Source organism: Macaca fascicularis, chromosome 13, assembly GCF_037993035.2.
Source record: "Macaca fascicularis isolate 582-1 chromosome 13, T2T-MFA8v1.1".
In the NCBI taxonomy this organism is placed as follows: Eukaryota; Metazoa; Chordata; class Mammalia; order Primates; family Cercopithecidae; genus Macaca; species Macaca fascicularis.
Genome location: NC_088387.1, coordinates 70,929,342 through 70,949,925, shown reverse-complemented (window position 1 = coordinate 70,949,925; position 20,584 = coordinate 70,929,342). Strand labels below are relative to the sequence as shown.

General features: G+C 38.5%; 1 protein-coding gene across 27 annotated transcripts in view; it reads right to left on the bottom strand.

Moving 5' to 3' along the window:
* NRXN1 (neurexin 1) overlaps nt 1-18,160 on the bottom strand; it is a 1,134,169-nt gene extending 1,116,009 nt beyond the window's left edge. For all 27 annotated transcript variants that reach the window (XM_045368569.2, XM_065527617.1, XM_065527623.1 and 24 more), the window contains exons 1-2: nt 18,009-18,160; nt 13,549-15,239 (exon numbers count right to left, since the gene is read on the bottom strand). In XM_045368569.2, coding sequence (XP_045224504.1) covers nt 13,549-14,320 — 772 coding nt within the window. In that variant the 5' untranslated portion in view covers nt 14,321-15,239; nt 18,009-18,160. The remainder of the gene's footprint in view (nt 1-13,548; nt 15,240-18,008) is intronic.
* Between the last annotated feature and the right edge of the window lie 2,424 nt (nt 18,161-20,584).

The window sequence follows — 20,584 nt, the reverse complement described above, 5'->3', positions numbered from 1 at the left end:
AAAACCTACCAAGAATTTTATGAAGTTCTTGTCCATGCACTTTCCAAGGTATGATGGGAAATTAGCAAGTCAGACAAAGGCAACAGGGAAGGTGAGGGGGTCACTGAAAGTGCAGTGATGCTGTTGCCAGGATGAACAGACCAGGATGACTGTAATACTTTTTTGGAAATAGCCTTTGGAAGAGCATTAGCCAGCTGAAGTGACAGTGGGTAAAATAAACAGAGCAGAGGGGCTATTAGAGGAAGGAGGCTGAATGTCAGACCAGTTGCAAATAAAGAGGATTGGAACATTTTTAGCTCAGTGAAGACAGCACTCTTTCTCTTAGGCAGATAAAAATAATTGAAGACAATACTAACCACATGGATTTTATTTCTACTGAAGACATAGAACAATTTATGTCAGCAGAGAAAGGATTTTCATTAAACTTAAGGAAGAAATTTTCTGCTCACAAGAAGTTATTGAACAGTTAAACGGAATTTTGAAAAAGAGAGAAAAAAAAATGACATTGCATTAGCTTATACAGATTACTTTGAAACACAGAGGAGATTATCCTATGTGAAAGGGTGTGGAGGATATACAGCTAGTTATTATTTTATAAATAAAAAAGAAGGAATTACGAGTGAAGAGTCTGGCCTCAGGAGTTATGCAGCTATGATTCAAATATCAGGTTTGTAAATTTTTAGTGTGTGAATTGGGGAAAATTTTAAAAATTTTTCTGGGCCTTAATTTTTTCATCTATCAAATGAGAAAAACATCACCTACTTTATAGGGTTGTAGAGTAGACCAAATGAATTAATATGTGCGAAGAGCTGAAAATAGTGCCTGACACTGTGAGAGCTACTTAAGATTTTGCTATTGTTCTTGATGTTGTTAGATGGCAGGAAAAATTCCAATGATACACCGCCAGAAATCAGAGGTAGAGACAAAGAATGATTATACTTTCTGTAGGTTTATCGTAGACGTTTATGTATTTATTCTTGTCTTTTTCTTCTCATTTCCCTTTCTGGCTTAAGCCCAGGGCTAGAAGTCAAGCAATATATGTTCCTACCCTGCCTTTCACTAACCAGATGTGTGATTTTTTTAAAGTTCTCAATGTCCTCATTGTTTCAAATTCTATTAATTCTTCTCTCTGTCTGTCTGTCCCTCTCTCTCTTTCTCAATTTACCTTAATCACAAATACTCTTTTTCTCTCTCATCAGTCTTTTCTCCTATCTCCTGTTCCTCTCTTCTGGTCTTCTGTCTCACTTTCTAAACTATCAAACAGCTCAAGCTTCCCAGCTTCCCTAAGGCTTGAGCATCTCTCCATCCTCCACCTCCTGTGGGTAGAAGACACTCAGAATTGTGTATTTGGCTCCAATCCAAATTGTTATTGTCTCTGTTTAGGATACAAATAAGAATTGTGTCCAGGATGGATAATGTCTTGGGTGGAGGAGAAGGAAGGTGCCCATCATTCTTCTTTATTGCCAACAACCTCTGGGAACATGAACAGCTCCCAGCTAACAGCTGAAGAGGAGCACCATTCCCAGAAGATTTATTCTAATTCCTGAAGCTCTACATATGTCTGTACTTTTGTGAAGGAAATCAATATATAGAGTCATAGAATAACAATCTATAAACTTCAAGTGAAAAAATTCTTTAAATGTCATTTGAAGAATTGTCACTGAAGAAAAAATACATTGTGATAGAAGAAAGACATATTTTAATCCAACCATTTTTAATTTAAATAAAGGCTGAAGAGGATAGAGGAAAAGAAAATCAATATCTAATATATTACAAAATAAATGTAATGATATTCGCTGAAAAATGGAGCATGTTTTGAAACTTATAAGTTACCATTTGAGAAAAACTACTTTAAATTTCATATGGAACTACAAAAGAGCCCATACAGCCAAGACAATTGTAAGCAAAAAGAACAAAGCTGGAGGCATCATGCTACTTGACTTCAAACTATACTACAAAGCTAGTAAACAAAACAGCATGGTACTGGTACCAAAATAGATATATATAGACCAATGGAACAGAACCGAGACCTCAGAAATAACGCCACACATCTACAACCATCTGATCTTTGACAAACCCAACAAAAACAAGCAACAGGGAAAGGGTTCCCTATTTAATAAACCATAAAGATCCTTGAAGAAAATCTAGACAATATCATTCAGGACACAGGCATGGGCAAAGATTTCATGACTAAAACACCAAAAGCAACGGGAACAAAAGCCAAAATTGACATATGGGGTGAATTAAACTAAACAGCTTCTGCACAGCAAAAGAAACTATCAACACAGTGAACAGACAACCTACAGAATGGGAGAAATTTTTTGCAATCTACCCATCTGACAAAGGGCTAATATCCAGAAACTATAAGGAACTTAAACAAGCTTACAAGAACAAAGCAAACAACCCCATCAAAAAGTGGGTGAAGGATATGAACAGACATTTTTCAAAAGAAGACATATATGCAGCCAACAAATATGTGAAAAAAAGCTCATCATCACTGATAATAGGAGAAATGCAAATCAAAACCACAATGAGACACCATCTCACACCAGTTAGAATGGCGATCATTAAAAAGTCAGGAAACAACAGATGCTGGAGAGGATGTGGAGAAAAAGAAACACTTTTACACCTTTGGTGGAAGTATAAATTAGTTTAGTCATTGTGAAAGACAGTGTGGTGATTTCTCAAGGATCTAGAACCAGAAATATCATTTGACCCAGCAATCCCATTACTGGGTATATACCCAAAGTATTATAAATCATTCTACTATAAAGACACATGCACCTTGCAGTAAGCTGAGATCCGGCCACTGCACTCTGGCCTGGGTGACAGAGCGAGACTCTGTCTCAAAAAAAAAAAAAAAAAAAAGACACATGCACACATATGTTTACTGCAGCACTATTCACAATAGCAAAGACTTGAAACCAACCCAAATGTCCATCAATGATAGACTGAATAAAGAAAATGTGGCACATATATACTATGGAATACTATGCAGCCATAAAAAAGGATGAGTTCATGTCCTCTGCAGGGACATGGACGAAGCTGGAAACCATCATACTCAGCAAAATAACACAGGAACAGAAAACCAAACATCGCATGTTCTCACGAATAAGTGGGAGTTAAACAATAAGAACACATGGACACAGGGAGGGGAACAGCATACACTGGGGCCTCTCTGGGAGTGGGGGTCTAGGGAGGGATGGTATTAGGAGAAATACCTAATGTAGATGACGGGTTGATGGGTGCAGCAAACTACCATGGCACATGTATATCTATGTAACAAACCTGCATGCTCTGCACATGTATCCCAGAACAAAGTATAATAAATAAATAAATATCAAAAGCAAATATGTGTATCAGTTCCCTAACTTTTCTGATAAAAGAAGTTTCTGGGATTCTTTTTTTTTTTTTTTTTTTTCTTTTAAGAGAGAGGTTCTTGCTCAGTTGCTCAGGCTGGAGTGCAGTGGTACAATCATAGCCCACTGCCTCCTAGAACTCCTGAGATCAAGCAATCTTCACACCTCAGCCTCCTGAGTAGCTAGGACTATAGGTGTGGCCATCATATCTGGCTTTTTTTTTTTTTTTTTTTTTTAATAGATATGAGGTATCGCTTTGTTGTCCCAGCTGGTCTCGTACTCTTGGACTCAAGTGACCCTACTTGGACTCCCAAAGCACTGCGATTACCTTCTTTCATAGAAACTCAGCCCAACTTTTAAAATGGACATTCATAAATGTATACTCTTACACATTTTATTGTGCTTTTGAGTAGTGAAATACATTAAGTAACTTCCTATATTTATAATGTTTTCAATTCAGTATATTAAACATTTAATATTTGTAGCATCACGTATAATTTTAAATAAATAATTACATTATTTGCTGGAAAATAAATCAATTTTTCACTAAAGTTAAAGATCTTAAGCTGTACAGTGGTTTCTTCCATACAACAACTATAGTCATATGCTGCCATGCCAGTTATTTCCCTAAGGAGAGTCCAGGCATGGTTAATTATAGAGGAACATCATTACTTAGAAGAAAAACATGAGTCTTTAATTTCCTTCTGTCTGCTGGATGGGGCTGTAGATTCTGCTGAATCTGGCAAGGTTTGAGTAACACTTAAGCCTAGCTGTTTCCATACACGGGCCAGGTATTGTGAGGTCCCAAACAACAGTAACTCCTAAGCTCTCATCAGTTCTGTTTCCATCATGGATTAGAATCCACACAGAATTCATTATATCTACAATTAAATGAAGAAAGCCCTTCTGATGTCAGGATATTAGTGAAGCAACTGTTCGTCTTGGCAGCTCCTCTTTTAACTTTTGGACTGCCAGATCCCTCCTGGGAACCAACCTAAGAAAGTACCATTTGAAGTAGCAGTTGCTTCTGCAGTGTGGTGTCAGTGCATTTCTAATTACAGCCCAGATAGTTTTGAGCGCTAGTAACTAGACAAGAGGACAGGTCAGCACTTTGGCTTGCCAGGTCAGACTTATTTTCCTCCCACTTCTTTCCAATAATAGTTTCTCATATATACCTGAAATAGCACAGAGCATTCATCTTTCTAAGAACCACTCCTAAATTCAATTTCAGGCAATGTGTTGGGAAGCCAAACTCACTTAGCCAAAAAGAGGCACTATCTTCTCATTATGACATTTCAATTAAGTGCCCACTGTACCATCATCTAGATTTTCAGCAGAACCATATTCTAACTCAGCAACTCTCACTATCTATTTGTGTGACTGAGCTGGGTCTTTATATTCGTGCTGACTCACCATGGATGTTGATATTTTCAATAATTTTATCATCCAAACTCTGAAAGAGATGGAAATTTTGTGTTGCTTGTTTTGCAAAATAATAAGTTTTTTCATCAAAAGGACAAAAAATAGTTGTAATATTATTGAGATGCAATATTTTGGGGCTTTACTGCTGGTTATGATAGAGTAGAATCAACCCACAGAGTATGAAAAGAAGGTCAACAAAGGAAGCAAATAAAAAAGCATTATGAAAACAAAGAGTGATGAATTCTGATAAGCTATTCCATTTTCTTTATTATCATGATATCAGGAAGCAGCACTAAATTTAAAGGTCTGTCACAACTCTCAAATCTGAATGCTTTATTATAAGTCAGCCCATTTAAAATAGTACCAACCTGAAAACTAGTGAACAAACGCCCAGCATCCATTTGATAAGCAAAATATACAAGCTGTGTCATATGATGGACAGGGCTGTCTGCTAAGGTATTGGGCATACTTGGACTCAAATCCCAGCTCTGCCATTTAGTAGCTACCGAACTTTTAGCAAGTGATCTTTTCTAACTCACAGTTTTCTCACTGAAAAAACAGAAATTTTGTAAAATTATCAAGTAGGACTATGGTAAGACTATATAAGATAAGATAGACAAAGCACACTGCATAATGCCTTTCACTCAAAAACCCTAAATGGTAATTTTAGTAACAACTACCATGACTCTTAACAGAATGATTTTAAATTATTCTCAAATTCAAGAGGTGCTTATGACCTTACCTTTAAGGAGAGGCATCTAGTCCATTTTCTGAAATAACTTAATGTATACTATTTTTGGGGAGATCATGTATATTTGCAGATTTAGAAAGTACTATGAGAGCTGGGGTTGAACTAACTGGTAATGCCTTTTCCAATATCCAATTACTCATTCAAGTATTTACTGAGCTTTTACAAAATACTCATCATTCAATTACTTAACAATTCCAGCAGGTGAGTTGTTCTAACTGGACAACTTACGTTGCCTGATTGTGTTGGTAGGATTTGTGCTCCATGGATGCAAGTGTAAAATAAGAACCTATGTTTTACTTCTAAACATTATAAAGAACATGAAAGTGGAAAATGATTCAAATTCAAACATTGTATACAGTGTTTAAAACAGAGTACTTTCTCTGCTTACTTTTAAAATTATTTATAAATAGGCTTGCTCTCTGGAATAGTCTTTGGATATATGTTAAAAATATTTGACTTTTATGCTCAACATTTTTCAATATAGATTTCCATTAAGGATTACTTTGTAAGTTAGCTTTTATATATATTCAGTGCATTGGTATTCACTGAACAGCATTTCTTTTTTAATTTGAAAGATTTTTTTTAAAGTTGAGGGAGAGTTTACATACAGTAAAGCATATACATTTTACATATATATTCAGTGAATCTTTATAAATGTACATACCCACGTAACCACCACCCATATCATGCCCAATGCTCCATTGTTTTGTTTTCTTCTAGTCAAGACCACTAAAAGGTACCTTTATTCTGACCTCTATCATCACTGATTAGTTGTATCTGTTTTAAACTTCATATAAACAGAAGTATATAGTATCACTCATATAATTGCTGCCTTAAAGCACTTATTTTATTTGTTTAAATTTTACCCAAGCGGAATAAGGGAAACAATGTCCTCTTTACTTGGCTTGTCATAATATCCATATTTTAAAGCATAATAATAAGAGAACTCTACCAAATCTGATGCATACTTTTGGGCATAAATGGTCTAAAATACATTTAAAATGAACCCAAAGTAGATTTAAAGAAACATGATACCCATTTTTATAATACTATTAGCATTCCCAACATCCTACAGCAATCTACCTGCTGCCATTTAATATCTCCTTCAAATGTTTAAGCTTCGAAAGAGTTTATATCTATTATCTACTTGCAAACAATCTGTGAAGTAGGCTGGCATTACTTTACAATATATTAGTAGTCTGATTACATGGTTTCCCAATTTGCAACCTTAGAAAATAAAACAGAACATTGATGGTGTTATATTACTTTTAACATCTATTAAGATGTAAAGTCCCACCTGGAATTTAGTTCTTCAGATTCCAAACCATGTTCTGTTTACACACAAAAATATAAATAATCATGTGGCAAGAATAGAATCTGAGAGTGCATGGTACCCATCCCAATATTTAAGTAGAACTACATGGAATCCATGCTCAGGAGAGAAAACCAAAAGCCTTGCAATTTTCTGAAGATGCTCTAAAGCAACTGGCCAAAATTTTGTTTTCCAAAGCTAATTAGAACATTTTAAGACTTATATATTCAGCAAAGACCATGTAAAATTACCTATTCCTATACTTATGAATAATAGAAAAGATACTGGGCCACAAAATTATAGAGAAGTACACAACAAAAAAGTTTAAGATTTGCATACTGTTTTATAATAAACCGAAAACTTTAAAAAATGTAAAACTAATTTATTCTGAATTACATTAAATATGCTTATATACTTTGTGAAAGCATAGTTTGCACAGCAACTTGTAATAGTAGGTTTATTAATCCCCTAATACAACAAAACCTGAATATCTATTGTAAGACCTAATTTTTAGTACATATTTACAGGAGTTAACTCTGCAACCAGTGTAGCTGAGGAAGGAGTATAGAATGTGGTCAATGACTATTTTCAGGTACTAATGTGTCTGAGTCCTGATTCTCACAATGCAGCTAAGAATGACAGAAATATTATACAGTGCCAGTTCTTTCTATAGTCCATCAGGATAACTATACCTTTAATAATCAATTTAATTCATATTTAATTTAATGATATCCAAAACTGAACATGATATCAGTAACATGTATACATATATATATAATTTTATGATGAAAAATATAATCTGCATATGATAACTAAAAGAATAGCTTGCTTGAAATTTTAAAGCCAAATATGTTACCTATCTTATCTGTAGCATATGTGTAAATAACTTTAATGTATAAGAGAGTCTCAAAGACAAGTTATAAATTGAATAAACCTTTCTTTAAACTAAAGTTACTAAAACTTTTCCTATTTGATAGATAATAACAGTATAAACTTAAAAGTAAATGGTATCTCCAATAAGCTATTAATATAGTAAAAATCACTGCTTAAATGTAAAATTCGGATTGAATACAGGTACTAGTTTATGTGGAAAGTGAAAGTATAGTTTCTACATATACTTTTGTGCTGATTGCTTGCTAAATTACAATATTCTCAGAATGTGGTTTTTAAATATATTTTGAATAACAGCTAGATATGGGTAACATTAGAACACAGCTGCATACAACAGAAACAGAAGCTCATTGTCTTCACAAACTGAAACTTTGGGCAGGTAATGGATTATTATTATACTAAAATTCCTTTTAGAGGAGTAAGAAGAAGTTCTAAATATTTAAATTTTGCTTCAAATTACCACTAAAGAAAATGGTGTCACTGGAAATTGTGGGTGAGGTAATAGTAACAAAAATAACACATGGACACTTACAAAATGCTTACTAAGGGCCAGGCACTGATCTAAGAGATTCACATGAAGTCACCTGCTTCATTTTCTTAAGAGCACTAAGAAGTAGTATTCTCATCCCAATTTCACAGATAACACAATTGAGGAATAGAAAGTTTGAGTGTGTCACTTGAAACCAGGCAGTCTTGCCCAAGAGTCTGTATAATTTAACCTCTACACTACAACTGCATCTCAGAATAGGAAAACAAAATCTCAAAGTAATACATTTGACTTTATTTGTGGCATTTTAGAATAGTAACTCAGTTTTGATTATTACCTCATAGTCAAAATAAACTTCTTAATAAACAGATGCCTTTCACTGTCATACTTTAAGAGTTTCCCAGAATGTTTCCTCTAGAAACTACTGATGAGTTTCTGTGACTCAGAGCTTTCTCAACACACCACCCTTTCCTACAATGGCAGACTTCAAACAAAACTGTGGCAAAATCTCTGAATCATTTTTGTCCAGTATCTACTTATATAATAACTACTTAAATGAAAACAATCTTACAAAGATTACAAGCAGCTACAAAATATTGTCCTTTATTGTAGTAGTTACAATGTTGATTCAAACAACAAATACATTTTGTCACTAAAACATGTTGAGCAAAATACTTGGGGGTATACTATAAAGTGTGGCACTGCCACTGGGTTCCAAAGACCCACAGATTCAATGGGTTTATCTGCAGGAAACCACATTACAACCCACATAAAGGGTTCAGGTAATGCTTTTCACAGGAAGAACCAAAGTGTTTTGAACAATCAACAGCCTTACATTTATTTCTATACCTAACCAAACCCATGATGACTTTAACTTCCTTCAAGAAAGAACTGTATTTTTTCCCCTAGTTTAATCTACAGCTTACTGTGGGTGCTTAACAAATGATGTTGACTGACAAACAGAAAATAATGTTTTCTCTTTTTCCCTGGCCCCCTTTCAATCTGTTCTCTACATTGTAGCCAGAGTGGCATTTTGGAAATATAAACGTGATAATGCCATCTTCCTCCCTACCATTCACACTACATTCTTTCCATTACTATTTTATCACTTTTACAGTAAAGACAAAAATACTTCACATGGTCCAGAAGGCTATGCACCGCCTGACCCCACTCCTCTCAAGTATGGAGTTAGAGCTCCATGCTTAAGGCATTCTCTCAGTGGCTTGAACATGCAGTGCCATCTCCTGCATCATAATTCTGTTCCTCTGGGCTTTACCTGATTAATACTTTTCCTCTGCCTTAATTTGGTTAATTCTTTCTTACATTTTCAGATTTCAGTTTAATAATCACTTTTTATTAGGTCAGCTCACACTATTTTAAGTTTTCACAGTACCATGCACCCATCCTTCAAAATACATACCACAATTTTAAGCTTCATTTTTTTTTAAAGTCACTATGCCTTCTCACTAGAATATGAGGCCTATGAAAGTAAAAATTATTTCTGCACTACCATTTTATCGCATAAGCCTAGTACTCTGGTACACAAAACACTTAATCAGTACTTGTTGAATAAAGAAATTTATAAACAAATGAATGAATAAACAAATGAATGAATGAGTAAAGGTGGTTGCCTATGTGGTCACATTAAAAAAGTAATGGAAAGCAGGAGCTTTCTTAAGTCACATCTATCATACTGACATGTACAGTAACATTAAACAATAAGCAGAAGCCATATGTGTCTATGGCCATTTAAATAGAGAACATGCAAAAAAGTGAAACAGTCCAATGTGGGATTTTAATACACATGACTCTAAAATGCACGAGACCTGGGGATCTGGAAATCATGAGAAATATAACTTAATTTCTTATTGATTGTCCTTGTTATTCTTGTTTTTAAACTAGATAGCTATGAAATTCACTAATTCTTTCAAGTTGCTAGGGATCTATGAGTGCTCTTAAGTAGAAATAATGTTCAAGGTCATTTAGATGAGATCATAAATGGTCCAGGCACTTAAATGAAATGAATATGAAAAAGCTGTGTACCCTATGAGCATTCATTATTCAGGAAAGGTGACATTTTTGCTTAGTTGAGTTCTGAGGCTGATGCTCAGGGTCAAAGAACATAAGTGATGCATAAATTAGTTTTGTTCTATCAGCCATTTTGATATGTTTTTTTTTCCCCTTGAATAACACCTGAACCTGAAAAATAATCTCAACCCGAATGAACTGGAAATCTTATTTGCCAGACATGATGAAAAAGGGCTTGGGAACAAATAAAAGTGTTTATACTCTTACCCAGGTTCTGCCACTAACCTGGTCATGACAGATAACCTTTACTGGATTCTCTATCAATACATAAATAAATAAAACTTGCTAGGCTCAAACACAAAGCCAGGATGAAATTGAGCTCATTCAATAAAAATATTCTGGAAATTCACAGGTGCATAAGTTGTTTCAAGGCACTCTTGGCTGGAGGTTGGGGGACAGAGAATGTTTTTACTATCTTATAATAGTATTAATTATTAGTAGTTCTTATTGTATTTTAAATATGAAGGCAGTTAAATGGTGTTAAAGTTTTAAAAGAATTATAGTTGGGACCAGAGATAAGCTGAGTTTATGTTTAATATTTACTTGCCTGTTTTTTTCCCTAAATTTTCTCTTAATGAATGTGAACTTATTTATTTTAAAATTAGTTTTTATGAAGAACATGACAGTGTAAATACTGGCTACAGGCAGAGCTTTGTTGATATTTCATCTGAACAGAAATCATCTATCCCTCGCCATTAATACATGATCTGTTTTGGGAGAGGCATCCATTCTCAATTAATTATTCAATAGTCACTTGACACACATGAAATAGGGAAAACAAGCAAAATGGAGCCAATTCTTCTAGGAAGACTGACTCTGCCTTTATCACTCCATCTCCCAATTCTTTGCTACTCAAAATAATCCAACCTTTTGTTTTCCTTCTACGTTTAGTGGTGATCTTTTGCACTCCGTTTTCAGTTCAAATTTTCAAAATGACTCAATGCTTCAGAAGAATCCTAATGGATTTGCTATTCTGAGTTGAATTATCCTATGTACCCAGGCACTATACTGTTCAATTATGCATCTTGGTAATTCCAAGTTCTTTATCTTATAGAAAGAGCTATCCATTTGCAAAATAAAATGCATTTCAGATATGTCAAATTCTGCTTCTCTTTAACAAATTACTTTTTCCACTCTTAACTGTTCCTGATTATGCATGATCTCTGAATCCCTACATTAAAAATGCACAGAAAAATAAAAATTTTCATTTAAAACACCCTCCCACATAGTACAAGCTGTCATTGTGTCATATTTGTTTCCTAATTTAAGGAAGGAAGCTACATTTCGTGTGTCCTTCATTAAATTGCCTTCTCTGTATTTTAAAGTGGCATTAAGATACTTAGGGCAATTTTCCCATAAAATAATGTTCATTTTTAAATTTGTTTTTATTAATCAATGCAAAAGTATGCAACTCCAAATTATAGTATGGAAATTATCATATTTACCCAGCATCTTATTCATGATTCACAATTAGATTTGCTTGAAGAAAAAAATGATCTTTTTTATTTTGTAAAACATAACTGTAAAGCCTGCTCTTATAACCACAGAAATGTACTGTTAAAGCCGAAGTGCTGTATAGGCCATGGAATACAGTTTTCTATAATTACCTAAGCTAAAATATAATGAAAAACAAAAACTCACATGAAGACAGAGCGCAATAAAATAGCCCTTTCCTTCTTCCCCTCCTCCTAATCCTGTGAAGGCTACAGAAGTCTCCTAAAGACCAGTATTTTTTTCTTCCTAACTAAGTCTCCTTGCTGTTTAAACAATTACTAATCTTATCAAGTCTTCATTTCTCTTAAAGTCAAGTGAGAGAGAACTGCCAACTCTAATAAGATTTACAAAGGCTAGTTCCCCTTAGCAGTGTCAGCAAAAAACAAAGACATTATACAATAAAACGCAGCCACACATAGAGCTTTTGTCCCTACAGCTTTCGAAATCAGATTTAATAATTCACCTTTTTTTTCCACCCATTTCAGCCACAAATGTCACTTATCCATGTGTTGATTGCCTTGCTTTGACCCTTAAGCTATCTACTTTAAATCCTGACATCTCCTGCTTAGCCACTGATTCATCTTTTTCACATCATTCACTCACTTTCTGCTCAGAGGCTTTGCTGTATTTATACAACAATATTTTCCTTGGTCATTGTCATGTAACAACACCGAAAAAACACACTGAAGACTGAATTTTATTTCTAAAGGGGAGAAAACAGAACTTAGGTATGATTTTTGTTGTTTAATGCCACACTGTTTTAAGCCCCAAGAACCACAGAAATTACAACTTGGCCTCCACTACCCAGATAAATGTCATTAGCCGAATATCCTTAGAAAATCTCTTGCAATCCCTTACACGCATCCCTGTTTATTAGTCTGCAGCAGCTTCCCAATTCAGCAACATCTAAATTTCTCTACCACTCTATTTCTCTTTATAAGGCATTTGTTAATTAAGAAATGTTATTTAATCTCTAACATGTTTAAACATCAGCTGACCTGTCTCACACTTCAAGAAACCACAGAAATGAAAAAATTTTACTTAAATTTGACAAATGTTGGGCTTGGATATAACCGTGGAAACCAATATCATTCCAAAAAGCCTCCTGCTAATGAAGAAACTCTTCACATCCTCTCTTCCCCTTTTTCCACGACCAAAAGCAGGTTTTTACCGCTCTATCTGCAAAAGGCATAGCACTGCCTGTGAACGCTGTCTTTCTCGTCCTTTACCACGAGTGATCACAACCACGTGGGGATTCTCAACCACGGCCGTGGCAAACCTCTCCTGTGCTTTACTTCTCATCAAACGGATGCCCAATCTTCTAGATGCTTGTTTGCATCTTAAGGGCAAAGTCTGTGTGTTACAGATGTAGAAGTGGTAAAGACAAGTACAGCGGTCATATAAGTGGGTCGCGGTCCAATAAATATAGGGCCCAACCTGCCAAAGAACCCGAGGAATGAGAAGAGGCCATTGTATTTGCCACTTGGAAGGGAGTTGTGTTGGTAGAAAGGTCTCCAGAAGGAACTCACACTTGGAAGTGGGGGCTGCCCAACCTTTACGAGGATGTCAAGGGAGAAGCTGTGGAGGGAGTAAGGTGAGAGGCCCCCAGAAACAAGGCCTTTCCCTCGAAGCGCACTGCCACACGTTTGGCCAGATTAGGAAGACCCCATGCACCAGCCCGGCCCCCTTCCTCCCCGCGCCCTGCCCAGGCCCCGGCCCCCGCGGGTCGGGCGTCGGGCCTTACCTTGGCTGCAGTCCTTGCCGCGGAAGCCGGTTCGCGAGCAGTCGCACACGGCCTGGTCGTCCACCACGGAGCACACGCCTCCGTTGAGGCACACCCCGCCCTCGCCCTCCTCGCCCGCCTCGCACGGGCTTCCCCCACCGCTGTTGGGCGGCTCGTCGTCCAGCTTCACCTCGCCGCTGTCCACGGGCAGGACCTGTGAGGAGTTGACCCTCACGTCACGAATCCACCCTTTGAAGGGCTCCCGCTCCCTCACGGAGGCCAGGGTGAGCTTGAGCGCAGCGGCGCGCAGTTCCGGGGGCAGCCCCCCTACGAAAAGGCCGCTGAACACCGTCATGTCCCTGCGCTTGGACTTGACCTCCACCCACTTGGCCTCCACCTGGTCGATGAAGAGCGTGGTGTTGCGGAACTGGCGGCGGATGCGCACGCTGTGCCAGGCGCCGTCGTTAACCGGGGTGTCGGCCAGGAGCGTCGCGGGCTCAGCGCAGAAGATGGAGAAGCTGAGCTGCAGGCGGCCGCCGCGCGTCAGGATCAGCTCTAGGAAGTCGCAGAAGCCCTCGTCGTCGAAGTAGAGCACGAGGCCGCGGGCGCTGCGCGTCTTGAGCTGGAAGCTCATCTCGCTCTCGCAGCAGGCGTTCCACTTGGGGAAGCGCGTCCATTGGCCCTCGGCGCCCGGAAACTCCAGCCCGCTGCCCAGCTCCGCCCAGCAGCCCAGGAGCAGCAGCGAGAGGCACAGAAGAAAGCAGCCCCCGCGCTGAAGCAGCGCCGTCCCCATGCTCGGGGCTGGGGTGCGGCGGGGGGGTGCCGGGGCCGACAGGGTCAAAATGGTCCTGGACACCGTGACGAAGAAATAAGGGTCCCGAGACACAGAAAGGTAAGGGGAAAGGCGGGAGTGGGACGGATGTGCCCGCCTTTATTTAGTTCTTTTTTTCTTCTTCTTCTTCCAATAACCCCTCCCTCTCTCCCTGTAGTCCTCTTCCAACTGAAAAACGTTGACCCCAGTGGTACAGGGTAGCCACAGAACTTCCAGACCAAAGGGAGGATGCACTTTGGAGGCAACGTTCTGGAAAAGGCTTCAACAAAAGATCAAGGGAAAGCACTGACCCATTTGAGTCTGATTAACTAATTTAAGAGCATCTGTGGTGTCAACAGATACTTAACTCCTCAAATCCCATTATCTGCCAGGTTCCACCAGTGGTACCAGGCCAAAAGGAAGCAGTGAGAGTCAATAAAAAGCAAACACTTTTCTCTAGAAAGTACAGGAAACCAGCAGTGAGCCAGTATCCTTGGATGCTTGTGAGTGCCTCAAGTGTGTCTCCTTCAGATGTGTTGTCTTAAAGCAGAACGCAGAAAGGGACGCTTGCCTCTTTGGGCACCACTTCCTAACCCGAGGATAGGTTCAAAGGCCAGCTTCTTCTGTCATAGCATGGGCTTCAGCACCGCTCCAGCCAAGCCTAATTCCTTGTGCATGGTCTCACAAGTTGGATTTTACTTTTCTTTTCAACCACAGCAACAGTAGGACTCAAACCCAGCAGTTGCGAAATAGCCAGAAGCTGTTAGATGTGGAAATCGGAACAGCTCCTCTTCTTTTCTCTCCGCCTCTGCAGGGCCAAACTAAGATGACAGCACATCAATTGGCTGTGTGTTGGTGATGCACTTTGCTTGTATCTTGTCTTTTTTAAGGACCCAGATATCTGCAGAAAATTAAAGTCAAAATTAAGATCTAAAGTCAATATAGTATTATATAAATCCTTATTCAGCTCATAACACAGGTGTAGACCTGGTCTACAAAGAGTTAACCTTCTTGTATGGAGCTTTTTTTTTTTTATCCTCACTACAAGTAAGTCCTAATATTTTCTAATTGTTAATATCACAATTTTACAGTCAGCCATGACACCCTTGTAGTTTATTATAACTGTTAGTTGGTAACCCGAAGTTTTAAAGAGAAATTTGATTACTGTTATCCTTTTCTTTTTGTAAGATAGTTTAATTTTTAAAACATGTGAGTAGAGAAAAAAATGTTTTTAAAGATTTCTACTTATGTTGTGTGCTTGTTCTGTAGACAGTAAAAATACAGCCTATTCAAATCTCAGTTAATAGATTTTACAATTGGCAAATTAGATTAAACTGTTGGCAGGAAACTGCCAGCTTAGACTTGTATAGCATTCCTGCCATTTTATTTTTCTTAGAAGGAATATTGATGGTTTCTTGGTAGTCTCTTGCAAAATTTCACACAATATAGTTCTCCTTTATATTAAAGGAATAATCTGTTGTAAAAGAAAACCACTAATTGGAGCCAGGTTTATGTTTTTGGCATTGTCTCAATTGCCCTAATATTAACTTATCTAAAGGTGCATAAAGTACTTAATACTTTGCTTAATAGTGTAGATCCAACTCCTCCTGAAGTCTGTATCTGGCTGTCAGCCCTCACAATTTGTGTGGTCAGAACAGCAGTTGGCATGTATGTCATCTCAGCTGCAATGGCTCCAGGATGCTAGAATTTAAAACCATACCTTTGAATCACTCACTATACTATTAAATCACTTCTCTTTATTCAACTCTAATCTGACAGGTTCTTGAAATAGTAGAGAAATCATAAACACTGATTTTTTTTCTAAGTCATTTTTTAACCAAAAAATTATTCTTACCTTTTGAAAAAAATTACAAATGTATAATCTATTCATGTCAAGGAAGTGCATTATTTTTCTATTTCTTATATCCCCCCCCTTGTAAACACACACACACTACAATATACATACATCATACACACATGCACACACACACACAAACACACACCCCAAATTTATTGTCTGGACGTGGAAGTTGACTATCCAATTAACACTTTTTTCCCCCTACAAGCTGAAACTAGCAGTAATTTATGGCACCGCATTGTGCTGCTGATTCTCCATGGAGGGAGCTGAGAGCATTTCTCTTCAGTACAGAGCAATCCCTACAGGTGTCAGCTGAGAGCCACCAAGCTAGGGGATCCCACTTCAAGTTCCTCCCAGATGAAATTGATGACTGGTTCTCTCTTTCAACACACACACACACACACACATTGTGCGAGTGTGCGCACATACACACTGCCCACTAGCAAAAGGAAATAAAAATCTCAGTTGCTTATTTATTATGGCTGATACATTCCACACCATCAGCAATCACCAGTCATATCTTGTCTTCTGTATCAAACCCAAAGAAAGGGGCTCGTCAAGTCATCTGAAATAGCGTATTATTCAGTATACTTTCGTATTTTAAGTGGACTCAGGAATCTGCTAAATTTTCAGTCATTTGCAAAATAAATCTGGAATGTCATGATCAAGAGTAGTGCTTTGAACCCACTCTCAAGCTCATGTGTTAGAAAACCTTTTTTTTTGCTTGTGTGTGTAACTCTGTTGGAGCCAATTATTGTATTAATGTCACATTGATCACATAACCTTTTTTCTCCTGTCCCTTCTGCCCTCCTCCACAAATGCACACCTTGACAATTTTAAGGGATGGTGGAAGAGAGAAAAACCCTAGAGGAATATATATGTACATATAGATATATATACATTCCTACCACAGGGAGGTTAACTGGTTTTCCTAGTTCTTGGAGGAAGCTCATTGTATGTGAGTGAGTATCTGTATTTATATGGAGAAAAGAAGATTCTCTCTAGGTGCCAGAAAGACCTGGCGAGTTCACAAATTAGAGGATGAAATAAAGGGATCTGAAAAACAACCTTACTGCAGCCAAAAGAAGAAGCGCTCTAATTCAAAAGCAGACTAACAGCATCATTAATCCTTTCTTTCATTTCTAGAATCAAATTCATCCCAAGTCACTAGGAGGATCAATACAGTACACTCATCGGCTGCAGTTGCATATTTTAATGTTTCTGATATCACACACACAGACACACACACCCCTATACCTGTCCATGCACCGTTCGATATATATATCCTCATAAAAAACATGAAATCTCAGAGAAATTTTTGAAGTGCTTATTATTTCACCCCTGGCTTTTGCAAAGTCCTTCAATACCAATGCACACCCAAAATTCTCTCTGGCTTTCCCGCCCAGTCTCTAAGCTCCATCTCTAGTACCAGTGCAGTTTCTTGGAGCTCGGAGTCTACTGCACAGATTAAGGATAGGCATAGTGTGGGGCTGATGAAGTAGGAAAAGAAATACATAGAGAGGGATTTTACTGCTTCGATATCTAGCCTGTCTGTTATTTTCTTTCTTTTGCTAATAAATCACTGCATTCAGCCTTTAAGTTACTACCCCAGTTCCACCATCTCATCTTCCTGCCATCTATTTAAAAGGCTTCATGCAAAACAACCAAGATCTACACTCCTCCACCCTCCCACCACCCATCTTTCCCTGTGTATTTGTGGCAGATCCTGGCTCAGTTACAATGGGGAAAGATATCCTTCTTCAGCTTGCCTCGCCCCATCCCCTCCCCCCAACCCAAATTGAGCTGCTTTACCTGCCCGGTTATTCCCCTTAGCTTGAGCCAGAGCCTGAAGCATGCATCGGTCAAAGCGAATTTCCTGAGGTCTATGGATAAGGCGACTGCTGCTGCCTTTTCAGAGGCGTCAGGCTTGAGCGTCTATCTCCAGGAGTGCGGGAGGGGAGAACAGGCAACGGAGGGGAGCAGGAGGAGGAGGAGGAGAAGGAGGAGGAGGGGGAGGAGAGGGAAAGAGCTGGGAAGGAAAAGGCGGTGGTGGAGCCTGAGAAGGCTGGGTTACGTGACGCCGGGTGCTGTCCTTCTGAAAGAGAAGGGCGGAGCTGAGCTCTCCGCAGTACCATGGAGAGCGGCGGGCCTGTCCTTTGGCTGGGGAATGGGTGGGCTCGGCCCGTGGTCGCAGCCCCTCCAGGTCTGGATGCTGCGGAGCAAGGTGTTTTTACCTTTGCATCGTCCCCTTGCAGGGGGAGCCTGATCCTGGGGGCGGGGACCTGCCGCAGGCGTTTCTAACTTGTCACCACCCTCCCTTCCCCATCAGAAAGAAAGAAAAGAGAGAGACAGAGAGAGAGGGAGAGAGAGAGAGAGAAAGAGAACGAGAACGAACAAACACGAACCAGAGAACCACGTAGCCTACTGAGCATGCCCAGGCCCCTGCTAGACCCATGGAAAGCTGTATGGAGATTCCACTTCTCCGGGGTTTAGTAGTGATTGGGCGGGGATACCTGAGAGGGTGCCAGGAAAGGGCCCAGTAGTCAAAGAAAAGGGGCCAAGGAGTCGATGATTATGATGAGCTCTGGCTTTACTTGTGCACCTTGGTCTCCTGCTTGGAACCCTTGAAAAGAAGCTGCAGCTTTTCGAGGAATGCAGGGGCAAGCAGGACTCACACAGGCACTGGCATTCTCCTAGATCCGATGTCCCTTGCCCCACCCCTTACTGTGGCTCTGCCTTGAGTAATCACAACAAATCTTCGTGACTTGCCTAGGCTGTGCCAAAAAGATGCAAAAGGAACCCACCAGGGTAAGATGCGAACTTGCAGACGAAGATGAACTGTGTCTGACAAAGTGCTTTTTACTGTAGCCTCTCGTCATTCTCCAGCCTTCCTTGCTCTGTCTTGAACCAAGTTTTCTACCTGTTTAACTCCATCCTCTGTCTCCTCCTCCCTTTTGCAGCTGGTAAAACCTGGAGAAAGTAAAACTCGGTGTGAGGCTCTAACCATACAACTGGGCATGCCCTATAGGCATTGCTGGGTTTGGTGAGAAAAGGGTTAAATCTAAGGGAGCTTACAGATTAGGTGGTAGAGGAGTCCCGTGTCTGTAGCTTTAAATTATGGTTTGCACCCTATGGGCATTTAAATTCCTATTCCTGTATATTCCTAGCCTGGGTTAGTTTTGGAGCAGAAACAATTTTATTGCAGTGCCACAAACCTAATAGTCTGAACCTCAAATACTATAAGGCAAGACTATTTTTGGCCTCCAGGCCTTATAGAGCAAGAATTTAAGAACTAGATAAATTTGGGAACACGAAAATAATATACATTCCAATTACAATATGTACGTTCTTCCAAAAAACTAGAACTCATTCCTTTGATAAGCCGATTTATGCTTTCACTACTTTGGTAAAAGGGTCTAAGTAACCTGAAGGAAGGTATCACAGGTTTTAATATTTTTATTGCCCCTTAGAGAGGCAGTTTTGTCACGTGGTTACATGTTTGGGAAATAGATTATCTGAGCTTCAATTCAGTCTCTGCCATTTATTAGTTGTAACCTCAGCAAGATACTTACCCTCTTAAGTATCTTGTGCTGCCTCAGCCACCTCATCTGTAAAATGGATATAATAATAGCTCCCTCTTCATGTGTTTGATGTTATGAAGATGAAATGAATAAATAAACAAAATATTTGGAATTGTGGACTGAGTGAAATATTGGCTATATTTATCAACTATAACCCACTCTGTGCTCTGTTTGACTCAATGGAAAGAATTTCTCTGAAACCCGAATTCTTTGACTATAAAATGGAGGTATTAGTTATTGTCAGCTTATTCCATAAGATTGCTTTGGGAATGTAATTAAATAATAGCTGTTAACATGATTTTTAAAACAAAAATTTAATTTTAAATAATATAAAACTAAGACTGAGAAAATGACTTATCTAAATTATTCAGTCATTCAATGAACCTTAAACAAAAAATACTCTAGTTAATTCAGGGCCTTTTTCAATTTTCCTATCATTAGGTTATAGAACAAATAGCAGAGAAGGTACACCCTCATATGTTTAGTATAAAGCTAAAGCTTATTGCAAAAGTAAGTGGAATGGACAGCCCACTTTCAAAAATCAAGTCTAACTTGGTTCCATGATGCTCTTAAGATCTGGTGTGAACATTATGGTAGTGCTGGAGGCACTCTTAAGAGTCAAAGCACTGCCTTTTACCTGGATTCGTAAAAACTCATTATTTACCACCAGTGCATATGATATGAACAATTTCCTACTTTATTTCAGTTTGTCTTTGTGAAATTTTGTTTTATCTTAATTTGGGCCACACAGTGTTTCCATTTTCCTTGAGATGTCTTCTGTGGCGTTTTGATTTAAAAAAAAAAAAG